The sequence below is a fragment of the Takifugu rubripes genome, chromosome 19, assembly GCF_901000725.2.
Source record: "Takifugu rubripes chromosome 19, fTakRub1.2, whole genome shotgun sequence".
Classification (NCBI taxonomy): domain Eukaryota; kingdom Metazoa; phylum Chordata; class Actinopteri; order Tetraodontiformes; family Tetraodontidae; genus Takifugu; species Takifugu rubripes.
Window position 1 is genome coordinate 4808371 of NC_042303.1, and position 13964 is coordinate 4822334.

At 46.8% G+C, this 13964-nt stretch overlaps 1 protein-coding gene across 6 annotated transcripts in view; it reads right to left on the reverse strand.

The window, feature by feature from the left end:
- The window catches only part of plxnb1b (plexin b1b), a 48150-nt gene that overhangs the window by 7212 nt on the left and 26974 nt on the right, over positions 1–13964 (reverse strand). For 5 of the 6 annotated variants that reach the window (XR_003885837.1, XM_029825988.1, XM_029825987.1 and 2 more), the window contains 28 exons: positions 12573–12755; positions 10756–10884; positions 10510–10610; positions 9265–9397; positions 9025–9181; positions 8584–8692; positions 8378–8486; positions 7429–8268; positions 6956–7090; positions 6762–6884; positions 6472–6565; positions 6179–6345; positions 5914–6065; positions 5726–5831; positions 5385–5521; positions 5114–5290; positions 4739–4901; positions 4013–4255; positions 3583–3762; positions 3356–3504; positions 2673–2773; positions 1924–2141; positions 1679–1857; positions 1531–1597; positions 1151–1297; positions 905–1070; positions 654–757; positions 505–586 (listed from right to left, as the gene is read on the reverse strand). Coding sequence is in view for 5 of the 6 variants with exons in the window: in XM_029825987.1 (XP_029681847.1) it covers positions 505–586; positions 654–757; positions 905–1070; positions 1151–1297; positions 1531–1597; positions 1679–1857; positions 1924–2141; positions 2673–2773; positions 3356–3504; positions 3583–3762; positions 4013–4255; positions 4739–4901; positions 5114–5290; positions 5385–5521; positions 5726–5831; positions 5914–6065; positions 6179–6345; positions 6472–6565; positions 6762–6884; positions 6956–7090; positions 7429–8268; positions 8378–8486; positions 8584–8692; positions 9025–9181; positions 9265–9397; positions 10510–10610; positions 10756–10884; positions 12573–12755 (4651 nt within the window). In the remaining variant the exon portion in view is untranslated. The remainder of the gene's footprint in view (positions 1–504; positions 587–653; positions 758–904; positions 1071–1150; positions 1298–1530; positions 1598–1678; positions 1858–1923; positions 2142–2672; positions 2774–3355; positions 3505–3582; positions 3763–4012; positions 4256–4738; positions 4902–5113; positions 5291–5384; positions 5522–5725; positions 5832–5913; positions 6066–6178; positions 6346–6471; positions 6566–6761; positions 6885–6955; positions 7091–7428; positions 8269–8377; positions 8487–8583; positions 8693–9024; positions 9182–9264; positions 9398–10509; positions 10611–10755; positions 10885–12572; positions 12756–13964) is intronic. The other variant, XM_029825985.1, reaches the window with a different exon arrangement.

The following is a 13964-nucleotide window of genomic DNA, read 5'->3' on the forward strand; positions in this document are numbered from 1 at the left end:
TGCTAGTAGTAGATCAAATTGACCATGTTAGAAAAAAAGGAGTATGAGGAAGAAGGGTTTACTTTTGGCTTTTCTGGCAGAGGTAGTGAGCATCAGAGGGGCTTCCATCCTTGAACTTTCCAATAGGCTCAGAAGAACAAGGTCAAGCAGTAGACATTTCAGATAACAGTGCACAGCAAAGTTACAGTCTGGCAGAGGCCAAAAATGACCGTTCAAGGACCAGGATGACCGTTCGGAGGTCACTGAGAAATTATATGATGACCTCAAGTGACCTCCAAAAAAATGGCATGGCAAATGGTTGTGTGAAGGTAGAAAGAGCCCTTCATCAATTCAATTTCCCTTCAGGGATGAATAAAGGGAATCTCGAATCATCAATGAGAAGCAAAGAGAGATAGTGCGAGAGAGAGGGAGTGTGTGTGTGTGTGTGTGTGTGTGTGTGTGTGTGTGTGTGTGTGTGTGTGTGTGTGTGTGTGTGTGTGTGTGTAGGGGGTGTTCTGTACTCACTCTCTCCTGCCATGTAGTCATGGTTGTCGTGAATGTGTTTGGTGTGACGAGCAACTAGTGCAACTGTTGCTCCTTCTGGTACCTGCTGACACAAAACACAGCATGAGAGAAACAGTGGGTAGCCCATAATGTGGCTCAGGTCTACGGACCTTGTAATGCTGCAGGGTGTTGAGCCTCTTCCAGCTGCCCTGAACCACTGATGTCAAATCCTCGTCAGACAGGATGAGATGACCAGCAACACCAGATCGCCACTCTGGATCAAACCCAGACAAAATTGGTCTCTCAGGGATGATTATTCGGCCAGTTTTTGTTCTGTAACTATACCTCTGTTTCTCTGTCTTTAGGGGCAGAAAATCTTAAGCAGTACACAGAAAGCATGCTGGAGGTTGAAAGTTCTCACCCAGGTCGAGCGAGTCACTGTGGGGCCTGTGGGAGAAGGATGTTCCCTTGTAGACCTGGTCCAGAAGCTTCTCCTTCACCTGTGTGATGGTATCACAATCCAGAACCTTGGTGGGTAAGGGCTGGTATTCACTGACCCCTGCACCCTGCACCAACACATTCAGCGTCTGGAGAACCCATGGAAAGAGGTTTAATTGAAAAAGAGCTCTGAAACTGTAGAATCAAACCTAAGGAATCGTTCTATCACCAAAGTTCTGTACTCCACATCTTCTCGCAACAGCCGGTTGTCATTCAGGGTGTACTTGGCCTTGCCGGTCACAGCATCCACAGGGCCTTTATCCACCTGGTGCTTGATGGCCCTGAACAGCATGTAGAGAGACTCACCTGCAGAGTCCTGCAAAAAATCCATCAGTTATTGCTAGGAGCCAGCACACTGAGGAGCAACTTTAAACTGATCCAGACTCAGATACGACATGTGAGGATTGCCTGTCCGCTGCTATCAAATTCATGAAGTGAACATTTTGGAGGTGAGAAGAGATCAAAACCATTGAAAATAAATACTGAAGCTGAAAACTGTCATGGTCAAACTGTGAACAAGAAGGTGGAGAACGTGATGCGTTGACTGACCCTGAGGAAAGCATAGAGGCAGATGGACATCCAGTTGGTCAAGAGCTTCTCCACCACAGTCTCAGTCCTGTAGAGAAAGAACCAATTCCATTATAGTGCAGACATCTTTACTGTTCCGGAAACATCCACTCGACCTCACTCAGCTTACCGCCGCAACATCAGTTTTGGGTTCTTAGCAACATACTGCTCCACTAGATCGTTGAGGAGCGTCTTGAGGATGTCGGTGAAATATTCCAGCTTGCCGTGCAGCGCCACCGTCAGCAGAGATGCCACATAGGCTCTGTCTCTGGGGGAGAAAGTACGCTGGCTCTCCAGAGTGTGGATGAACTAAGTAATGAGAACACCATTATCTGACCATCTGTTTTCCCCAGACACCATGACAATGATGAGTACCTTGGTAAGGAAGAGTTTGCTGTTGAGCAGGTTTGACAGCTGAACCAGGCCTTGCTCCACTGTTTGTCTCCGACACTCCTGGACGTCTAGGTCCCGCCTTAACGGAGACTCTCGGTGGCCGGGGAAGAAAATGCGCTCGGCGTACATTCGGTAGTCCAGAAAGGGGATTCCTGAACCAACCAGGTCGCTGGACATGTCCATCATCTCCGTCATCAGGTCTGAAGATGAGGTTTCAAAGGTCACAGAGTTCAGACAGCAGCCATGGTGAACACTAGCTCCATCTGCTCCTTTCAACCATTCTGCCCTCCTCTCCTTTAACAGGATTTTCACATTAAACACGATAAATGGGAAATGATAGAAACAAGAGGCATGAAGCAAGAATTAGGTCATGTTACCACAAGTCAGCTAAATTGTACTTTGGACTTGGTTTGACCCTACAGTTATTAGTATTAGTATTAGCATTAGCATTAGTGTTGTTCCTGCTGTGGATGATATTCTTATCAGTATGTCAACTCGAGGAAGGATTTGAGATGCACGGGTTAGTACCCCATAAAAAAACCAATGACCCTGACCCCGTTGAGGTAGCCTGTAGTGGAAAGTGCCACTTTCTGAACACCATTTCTCTTATTTCACATTTATCTTGCTTAATGTGTAAATCAGATTATAACATGAAACCATCATATATGGAAATACCATGATAGTTTCTGGTACGTGATACTGATCAGCCCCACACGCCATTTCTCTTTAACCTGTAAACTCTTTCTTGCAGCGATCTCTGACACTGGTCTCCAGGTTCTCCAGTTGGATCTGGACCTTCTTGTAGTCTTTCATTGCCTGTTTACTCTTCCTCCTGTTGAGAGGCAACACGGGGAGGAAGTCAGGGGATGATGAAGGTGATTACATGATTTGAAAAGTCTGTAATGTTGAGCAGAATGCAGACAGACAGACAGACCCAGAGGGACATGTACTTGTTCCAGCAGCCTGTCTACATAAAATAGGGGAAAAGATAGTATACAAAATACAAACTCCCAATACAAAAATACATGAACCCTGTAATGTTACTGGGAGCGTCAGTCTGCTGCTGAAGCTTCTCCACCTCCTCCAAGGTGATCAGCTGAAAGTTAACACAGAGCCAGCTTTTTTCTGAGCAATTTCATCAGTCCATCACCTCCATAGTTGAGCCCTAGCACATCAGAGCCAAGAAGATGGCACTCGCCACAACAGACACATAGAGAATTGCATCTGGTGCACACATCAATGGACCTGAGCCTCCTGAGGAAGTAGAGTAGGCTCTTCTTGTACTCAACCATCTGAGTACTTGCTCTCTCTCTCTCGTGCGCGCGCACACACACGCACACACACGCGCACGCACACACACGCGCACGCACACACACGCGCACGCACACACACACACACACACACACCTGCTGACCTGTATATGAGCACAATGATGAGGACAATGAGAGCGACTATAGATGCTCCAACACCAACGCCAATCTGAGCCTCGAGGGGGAATGTGGACAGGCCTATGGTGTCGTACTGCACTTTACCCAAGGAGAAGTTTAGGTTGCCCATCTGGACCTGGAAGACAGCCTGCTGGTTAGCAGACCTTATTAAGCACCTTGTTACGGTCAAAACTCTCAGGGAGGAAGTGCTCACCGTGAATTCAGGCAGGCTGTCAAAACCCTCGCGCTTTCTTCCATTCGATATTGGAGGAGGCTGCTTTGGTGGTGGCTCACAATATAAATGGTTTCTGGTCAGGGTCTTAACAGCACACACCCCCTGCCCAATCAAGACCACCACCTCATCCTTGGTGATGGCCAAGTCCAGGTTTTCACCCTGACAGCACAACGAAAAACATTTTAACTTATTATCATCATATAACCACTTCATCTGAACTGTATCATCTCAGTCCCAGTATGACCTGTGCATTTATAGAGTCAACAATAGCTAGTAACCACATTAGCATGACTGTTGCTATCATGATGTTCATGTTATAAGTGCTAGCATGTGACACTGCTGTTAGCATCGAGCTGTTATTGGACACTAAGTGAAAGTGATGATGACTGTAATCATGGCGTCTACTGACCTCCAGTTGGATGAAGCTACCAGGGTTGTAGCGGTAAGCCTTCATAGGGTCCTGTTGGTTCAGAGGTCTCAGATCTGGGTTGGGCTCATAAGTGAAGCCTTGAGGAGTCAGACTGCTCAAGTTGAAACGAAGGTTGTCCAGAAGAAACTCAACGGTCATCTTTGACCCCATGACAGAGGAGTCCACCGAGGGGGAGCGACAGAGCATCAGAGAGGAGGAGTTCACGTCACATCGCTCTGAGAACTGACAAACCAACAGCAACACAGGTACAAACCTTGGTGGAGCTTCCTGCTTTCTATTTTCACATAAATGTTCAATATTGACAAGGTGATGCCAGAAGCACAAAGAGGGTCCAGACACATTGACACAAGCTCTCTCTGTCGCTCACGCACAAGCAATAACACCCACCCGCAGACCCACACACAAATCCACACCCACAGCCCCCCCCCTCCACCACACACACACACAGAGACCCAACCAGATGACTCACACAGACAGACTCCACACCCACATACACACACCCACTCAGCCAGATGACCCACACGCACAGACCACCCCTACACACACACACACCCCTCCACTCACACAAACACCTGTAAAAACACAGACCAGCCCACAGACCAGTGCATCATTACTGTATCATACAGCAACATATGCATAACGAATTGCCCTCAGTGATGAGGATACATATCCCTAATACAAACACACACACACACACACACAAACCTCTCGAACAAAGCACTGCAGGTTTTCAGGACACTCTGGATGGTCTGGAAGCATCCTCTTCCCCCTCTGCTGCATCAGCTGGGAGGAGGAGCTGGTCACCACCATACGAGGCTCTTGAACCACATCCAGGTTGTGTCCAGACACATAGATGAGCCTCCCACCACTGACACACACAAATGCTTCACTTAGGAGAAGAGGAGGTGCAGTGTTGTAAAAAAAAAAAAAAAAACTCCAATTCATGTAAAAATCCCAGCGAAAATTTTAAAATTTAAAAGACTTCACTACGACAATCACATATCGGACAAATGCTGGATCTGCTTTTCTTTCTTTTTAAACTTCAATAGTTTATTATGTGAAGGTGGTCACATGGCTCACCGTAGAAAGCTCTTGGTGGGCATGGCCAAGGTGATGTTGGGGTTGTGAGTGTATCTATAGGTAGATGAGTGTAGGTGACGCAGACCACTGCTGTAATGAAGCGTGACTCTGTATTGACCTGTGAGGTTACTGCTGCCTGTAACACACTGAAGACTGCTGGAGCTATACGGCTCCATTCTGGGGGTGGGGCAGAGTCAGGAGAAGGTAATGGTCAAAATGTGATGCCAGACTTGAATGCACGACATGAACTAGTTTAACAGACCGGTCTTACATGTGACAGGACACTCTGCCCACAGTGACGGTCAGGTCAGATGGCCTTCCTGTGAGCAGATTTCGCCCAATGATGGTTAGAATCGTCCCTCCAGCTTTAGGTCCACGATGAGGTGAGACAGACATCACAAACGGATCCTGTGAGGGAGTGGAAAGGTAGAACCAACCAGGCAGATGGTCAGCGTATAAATGTTTTTTCCTAGTTTCGTTGCTACGTATTTGATAGATTTTGATTCCACTTTACAAAAGACAAAAGATGAGGATTGAAACATTAATGACCTAATTTACAATGTCTATCACCAGGGAAATTATAATTCTACAGTCTAAAATACATAAACAAACCTGGAAGGTGAACATCTCAGTGGACAGGCCCAATTCTCCTCCACTCACTTTAACAGACACCTGTCCTGAATTCTTCCCACCACTGGCTGTGGTTCTGCACACAATCCTGAAGCACAAATGGCAGTGTTGAACATCTGTTGAGCTCAGTGACCTCAGCTAGGACACCTGCACAGGTGCTCTGTTTGTACCTGGAGGAAATCTCGTAGAGGCTGGAAATCACTGAGCATGGAACCCCAGCCACTGACACAGAGTGGAGGATGTCTTCAACCTTCTGGCCCAGATTGGAGCCTGATATGGTCACCATGGTTCCACCTTCCAACAGGCCAGAAAGTGGTTCAATCTGAGGGGAACAAGAAGTGCTGAAAACTTTCTAATTGTGTGCAAATTGAGGTTTAAAAGCAAAAAGGATTTTGATTTATTCAATAACAAGCCTGAACATCAATCTCCACTCACGCTGTGGATGACAGGGGCAGGGCAGGTGTGCTGGACTGGCTCACTGCAGGACTGTGAGTACAAGCAGCTGGCCTGAGCACCACCACACCATACACAGCCGTATTTTTGGTCAGCCGTATGGCATCGGCTGCAGTCAGAGCGACCGACAGAGCAGTTATACAGAGTAACTGAAAGACACAAAGACAGAGTCAGACAAATGGTAGGACATCAGGACAGAGAACGGACCATCAGGACGGTGGGGACAAGCTTCACCCTTAAAGAACATTGTGAAGACTGACAAGTTTTGAACTCACCAAACAGATCAGGAGAACTGTCTAGGTGGAAGGTGTTTCTCCTCTTGACGTACACCATGGCGTTGTACTGATTCCCCACACTAGAATACTGGTACTGAACCCCCATCAAAACAGCAAAGTTAAAACTATTCGGACCAAAATAAAGTAACACATTAACTCATTGTTACAAACAACAGGACTTTATACAGTCTGCGGGCAACACTCCTGTCTGTCTGTGGGCAACACCCCTGTCTGTCTGTGGGCAACACCCCTGTCTGTCTGTGGTGAATAGTAATGCAGAGGGATCACACCTTGTGCAGTTGGCAGGTGATATCAAAACTGGATGGATTCATGTCATCACTCTCTACGAAGGCATCAACCACCACTGTATGTCCCTCAATGACCAGAACACACTCATAATCCAGCTCCACATCCTGTGGACACATACCATATGTTAGTAAAGGTGTGTGTGTTATATGAGAATATTTGCACCTGTGTGTTGTACCTGATACAGGTGTAGGTTTTGGGCCAGTAAGGTGATCTTTCTTTCCACTCCCACAGGAAGCAGCGATGAACCCTGAACCTTCTCCAGACAAGGACATGCTGAAGATCCCCAGCTAACATATGAACCCTCGTCACCCTGTCCACACACACGCACACCATGAGCATATCCTCCAAGTCTACATAAACTTTGACACCCACAATAGGTGTCTGATGTCATGACCGCCTTTTTCAGTACTTTTCTGCTTCTCTCCGTATCTATAGATTTTGTTTAGACTCTTTAAATGCAAACCACCAGCAGATTAACGAAACCAGGCAGAAATCAAATTCAGTTTAATTCTGGTGTGGAAGAAAGGAGGAAACAGAAAAGTTATGGAAGACAGACGTGATCTTAAAGGAGGGGGGGGGGCAAAAGGTGAAGTGTGAGAGAGATGAAGACCTGGTGCATAAGGAACAGCAGATGGAGGCTGAACTCACCGGGAGGAAGCCATTAGCTGGAATATACTGGGAGTCCAGGTCTAAGTCAGGATCCAGCATGTGAGGGTAAGACTGAGGGGTGTGGTCAATCTCACCGTCACCCGAGAGTACAGTGGCAGCTGAAAAAGTGGACGAGTCATTTCCAGGCTGGAGTGCACTCTCAGTGGGAACATCCATGTCTTCTGTAGTCCAGAGGTGCACCTCATGGTAGGGTCTTCCTGTCTCAGGCTGAGACTCTTGGCTTGGTCCTAGACTGGGAGGCTTGGTCAGGTTGAGTAAAGGATCAGATTCAGGAGGTTCACCCACAGGGAAGGGTGTGTGCAGGGGCACGACCTGTGATGGTGAGGTCTGGGTCTCCACTGTGCTTAATGCTCCTTTGGCTTCGTGAGGGGTAGTGGGGGACCATGCTGTCACCACATTAAGGGTGGAGGAGTCAGGATCAGGAGGGGGGGTGACCAGAGGCATCACGGGGTCCAGAGCTTCACTGAGAACCACAGTGTTAGGGGCTGCTTCTGTGGCAGATGAGGTGACAGCAGGTGAAGCCTCAATACCTCTTGTGACTACAGACATTTTGCCAGTCCCGACCGAGGGCAGGGGGGAAGTGGTGACCTCTAGGAATGGAGATCCGGTGGTTGACTGGGCGCTGGAAGTAGTGGGCAGGTGAAGGCTGGATGTCCACAGAGTGGGTGTGTTTATTGTCTCAGTGGTCATCACACTGGTGGGTACGGCAATCATCATCACACTCCTTGTTGTGGTGGTTGTTAGCGCAACTGTTGCCATGGTAACAGGATTTGGACTGACAGGCTTGGTTGTGTGAGGAGCTGAGGTGGGAAGTTTAAACTAGGGAGGGAAGGGTGATGGAGGCAGTTGGGAAATAAACTAATAACCGAAATATGGTGGGAAACATGTGCCCTGCAGATAATGAAAGACCTCCATTTCATCTACTTACATGTTGGTTGTAGATGATCGTGCCGTCCTCACAGGTTGGTTTGTGGGTACACACATGTTGTTGGACGCACCAGTTACAGCCCCACCGGCTCCGAACACACCCACGGCAACTGTGAACGGGAAGCAGAGTTTACAGACAGGCAGACATCAGCGGCACAAAATGACCTGCTGATTTTTTGTCAGGGTGGTAAATGGTGGATCACTCACGGTGTACGGCCAGACAGCTGTTTCACAGCGGTGCAGTCGTAGAAGGTGAAGTCCCTCACAGTGATGGTGACGCTGCCAAAACGCAGGGACAGGCTGACTGTGATATAGTCTGAGGAAGATGAGATGGAGATGGTGTTTCCACTGAAAGTCAGAGGAGCTCAATCGTTCCTTCTTCTCTATAACAGACCCACGCTAGGCTAATCAGCTAAGAGACGTGGTTCTCGAAAGGTGAAGTTTAGAGCAGAACGTTTACGGCTCAACGTTCAGGATATGCTGTGAAGCTTCTGACGCATGACAGCGTTTGTGTTTCAAATGCAACTCTGACGTTCAAAAAAAAACAAAAAACGGTTTAATCTCGAGTCAAATCAAAATTCAGATCCCCCAGAAGACCTCAGGAAATGTCATGGTGCGATACGGACAAACTGTCCAGCAGTTGCTCACCCTGGCCTAGAGGCACTACAGGTAATGAGCCAGGATTGGGAGACTGGCAGGAGACTCTGTCCCTACTGACCACAGCAGGACTGTGGACATCCTCGAAGATGCATGAGTACGATTCCCCCTCGTCCAACAGGGGGAGCCCAGGCACAGCCAGAGATACCTGAGAGAACAGGTTAATCCAGATCAGGTTAGTGTCTCAACATGGACAATCGCTAATGATCATTTACTGTAGGTCAAACTCACAGTTTGACTCTCCTCCCTGCTGAGGTTTGAGGGGTTCAGCTCCTGGACCTGGAGGCACTGCTGATCCATGTCAAAGCTCCAGAGCCACTCTCCAGGACGCTGGCCACGGGAACATTGTGACTGCAACACACACCTGCAGGGAGAACCTCATCTTCATTACCAGGCACCTCATCTTCATCACTGTCTGTACTTCATCTTTGTCACTAGAACACTTACCTTCATCATTAGGAAACTCATCTTTGTCGCTAGGAACATCATCTTTATCACCAGGAACCTCATCTTCAGAGTTGTCTAAACCTCAGCTTAATTACTAGGAACCTAATTTTTATCACCAGGAACCTCATCACTAGGAACTTCATCTTTATCACTAGGAAACTCATCATCACCAGGAAACTCATCTTCATCACTGTCTGAACCTCATCTTCATGATGAGGAACCTCATATTTATCACTAGAACCCTCACCTTCATCATTAGGAACCTCATCATCACTGTCTGAACTTCATCCTTATCACTAGGAACCTCATCTTCATCATGAGGAACCTTATCATTACTAGGAATCTCATCTTCATCACCAGGAACCTCATCTTAATCACAGTCTGAACCTCATCTTCATGAAAAGGAACCTCATCATCATCACTAGGAACCTCATCTTCATCACCAGGAACCTCATCCTCATCACGAGGAAACTCATCCTCATTAATCTGAACTTCATCATCAACACTAGAAACCTTATCTTTATCAATAGGAAACTCATCATAAACAGGAACCTCGTCTTCATGACTAGGCACCTCATCCTCATCACCAGTAGCCTTATCTTCATCACAGTCTGAACCTCCTTTTCATCACTAGGAAACTCATCTTTATCACTGAGAACCTCATCTTTATCACCAGGAACCTAGTCCTCATCACGAGGAACCTCAGCTTCATCAAAAGGAAACTCATCTTCATCACTAGGAAACATCTTCAGCACAGTCTGAACCTCATCTTTATCACTTGGAAACTCATTTTTATCACCAAGAACCTCATCCACATCCCTAGGAACCTCATCTTCAATGTCTGACACTTCATCCTCATCACTAGGAATCTTATCTTCATCAATAGGAAACTCAACTTCATCAATAGGGAACATTTTTATCACTAGGAAACTAATCTTAATTTCAGAGGAATTGACTTTGGAACAGAAATGAAGATGAAGCCCTTCATCCGGTGGTGGGGGTAGGGGTGGGGTGGGGGCTATGACTGACCTTCCATCCAGGACACACCAGCCACAGTAGGGGTCGTGGGCGAGTAGACAGGACTGACAGTCCGGGTGCTGCTGACACTCAGCCACAGGTCTTTTCTGAAGCTAGAACAGGACAAATTAAACATTAATGCTCATCTCCTCCAGAGCAGCTATGACAAGGAGGCCATATTTCCCAAAAGAACAATATTTAAAAGACGAGCTTTAGAATAATTGGACTGGGAGAATGGGGACAGAAACATTAATGTACCATGTTGGGAGTCATGATGAACAGGTGTTCCTCATTCTGGTCCAGGATCAGATCTGAACTGATGGCTGCATTCTTCTGAACGGAGATGACAGAGTACTCCTCCACTTCACCATTTGGTCCCAGAAACACCTGGATATACGATAAGCCCCAACTAGTGATGCTACAGAAACAGTCGCTAACATGGCCCAGTAAACTTTGTTGTACAGTTCTTCAGCATCTGATCAGGACATAAAAACATGACATCACGCCACATGTCTTCAGGAACAAGACCCCCACCCCCACCACCACTCCCTTCCACCCTGATGCTGTGGACACCAATGAAAGACGTGTGTGTGTGCATGTCCCCAGAGGCTCTTGTCAGGACGTCAAAGCTACAATACTGTCGCATGATGTCACCATCAAACTATGTTATTGGAACCCATTGTGCCAGTTCTGGAGGAGCCTCAACCATGAAACCCCACAGAAGAAAAACATGACACAAAGAAGCAACTGTGGAGCGGCTGATGGCAGCTGAGTGCCGCCGGGATCCTGCAGATTACACTGTTGGCTGATCTTATCAACCCACTGGCTCAAAATACAACTTCACATACAAGACAAGTACAACCATGAGAGAATGACAGTCAAACAACACTAATATTGCAGTGTTTTTACTACAAAAACTACAGGACAACTACAGCACCACTGTAGCAAAACTCTATAACACTGCGGTCACACTGAAATTAGCACGTCGATGCAGGATTTTCTAACAGAGACTGCTAGAGACGCTCAAGAGGTTTAGCCATTGCTGAGTGGCCCTACCTAGCTTCATTAGCAATGGTGCTAATAAGGCCACTCAGAGCATCCAGGCTGCTAATATCAGCATCAATAACTCAGATCAGCACAGAAGCTAAAATCTACTGATGAATCTCTTCTTCTCCACAGAAGCTGAGCAGATGGTGGATCTGCTGATCTTGTCCATTGGCTGCCATGAACCATGAAAAGGTGCATGGTATGGCTACACAAGCTGTAGATCAACAATCAACCATGGGTGGGGTTCCCACAGCAGGACAGACTTCACCTATGAGCTCCCATTAAAGGTGGCGGAGCTAAAGTCTCTGAGACAAGACCCATCTCTGTGGACAGGATGTTCAGTGGCTCAATCACAACAGGACAGGAAAGAATGTCAATTCCTGTTAGAGTAATGCAGGAACATTAATCTAAATGTACTGTTAAGCTTCAGTAGAACCGCAGTACAATATAACTGAAGAAGCCTTCTGGATAGAAGGCGAAACACCTTCAAAAGAGAAAAAAAACATTCCAGTTGACAAAGAAAACTACCGTATTTTCACGACTATAAGGCGCACCTAAAACACTGAGATTTTCTCAAAAATCGACGGTGCGCCTTATAATATGGTGCACCTTGTGTGTGGACTGAGTTCCAAAATCTGCTGTGCGCCTTTGGTGGGTGCACTACGGTAAACGCTCCGCCAATCGATTAGCGGCACACCTACGTGTAAGGACACAACACTCACATTCTACAAGCAAAGTGAGCACAGTTTTGGTAAAGGAGGACATTTTGGCTAGTCCTCACAAATTGTTTGAAGGATGAGACCTGGCTTTAAGGTTAAGGTAAGGGTTAGGGTCAGGGATTTAGGGTTCGGAGCTGGGGAATGTATCATGTCTATGAAAGTCCTCACAAGCACAGGAGTACAAGGGTGTGTGTGGGTGTGTGTGTGTAACTGATCAGCAGAGCAAATTGAGAGAGTGGAAGTAAGCCCTCTAGCTGCTGTGTCCAGGCATAGAAACAGCAGGAACATACACCTGTGTATGATATTTACCTTGTGTAAGTTCCCCCTGGAATCTCCCAGGAAGGCGATGGTATGAGCCGCCCTCACGCTGACGGCCACAGCAGTGAGGCGGGCCGAAGGGCTATTCAGGATAGTTTCTGCTTCCACAGGCACCCTGCTGGCCATGGGGCTGGGGGTGTGGTCAGAGCCGCAGGGGTAGGTCTCCAGAGTGTTCTGGAAACATCAGAAGACGAAGAAGAAGAAGAGAGTGAACTGTTGTTCAAGCAGTAGAAAAAAGGGTCCTTGTTGACTCGTTCTCCTGCAGCTACTAAAAATACAGAAGTTATGTTTTGGTTAAAAAAGGCTGCAGGATCTGTTGAGGGGGAGAGCAGGATTCCCAGGACCTTCGGCTCAGCCAGCATTTGTTTTTGAATAGACGTACGGGGGGAGGTGGGTCTTTACTCTGGATGGGGGCTTGTTGTTTTTCCATTGCAGAAGATTTATTTTTGCAGCTAAGATGATTAAACCGAAGGTCACTGCTTCAACGCTGTAATCTCCAGGAAGTGGAGGCAATGAACCTGAGCACTGGAAGTGTTTGGACTCGTCTTCCCAATGCATTATGGGAGCATCCTTCTCTCCCGTAATGGACTATTGATGTTGTGATATGCTCCAACTGCGTCTGAATAGAACTTTTTTGTCAAAGACGGGAAACAATGTAAAAATCAAACACAGGAATGCCTGAAAACTAAGAAGCTTCTATTGCTGCCCTCACCACTGTCACACCTATGAAGCTTAACAACACAACAGCGACCAAAGAAAAAAAGGTTGACGTCAGGATTGGACTCTGAAAGCCAACAGGGTCAATCGTATTCGTCCCTCAGACAACCACTCAAGGGTTTGTTGTTAAATATGTGAGCAGTTTTTTTTATGTATGGGATAAATAATCCTGTTCAATAATCCATTCAAACTCACAGATTTCTATTTATGAGATAGACAAAGGGAGAGAGAGAGTGCTGTTGACTCAAAAAGGATTTTAGAAAGGAATGTGAGTTATTAGCTGTTGCAGCAGCTCTGATTAATCTGCCCTGAAGTTGCCCTGTTAATATTGCTCTCTTGTTGCTCCAATATTTTTCTCTAGTTTAAGTTGACCTGATGCCTCAACTCTTGCAAAATTGACATGACCCTGCCAGCTGCGATGAAATTGTTTCTCTATGAAGTCGTTCTGACAATGTTGCATTGATGACGTTCCTGTGGATGGAGTCTTGATGGAGTTGCTGATCTGTATGAGGTAGAGAGGACGAAGAGCAGGCCTGAGATCAGTGATGGTGATGACACTGTAAGGGCTGGCTGATGAGTGCCACTACGCTCATGTGGACAATTAGCATAAAGATAGTGAGACAGATGAACACAGAGGATTGCTTGATTCGAGCTCATCAACAATCA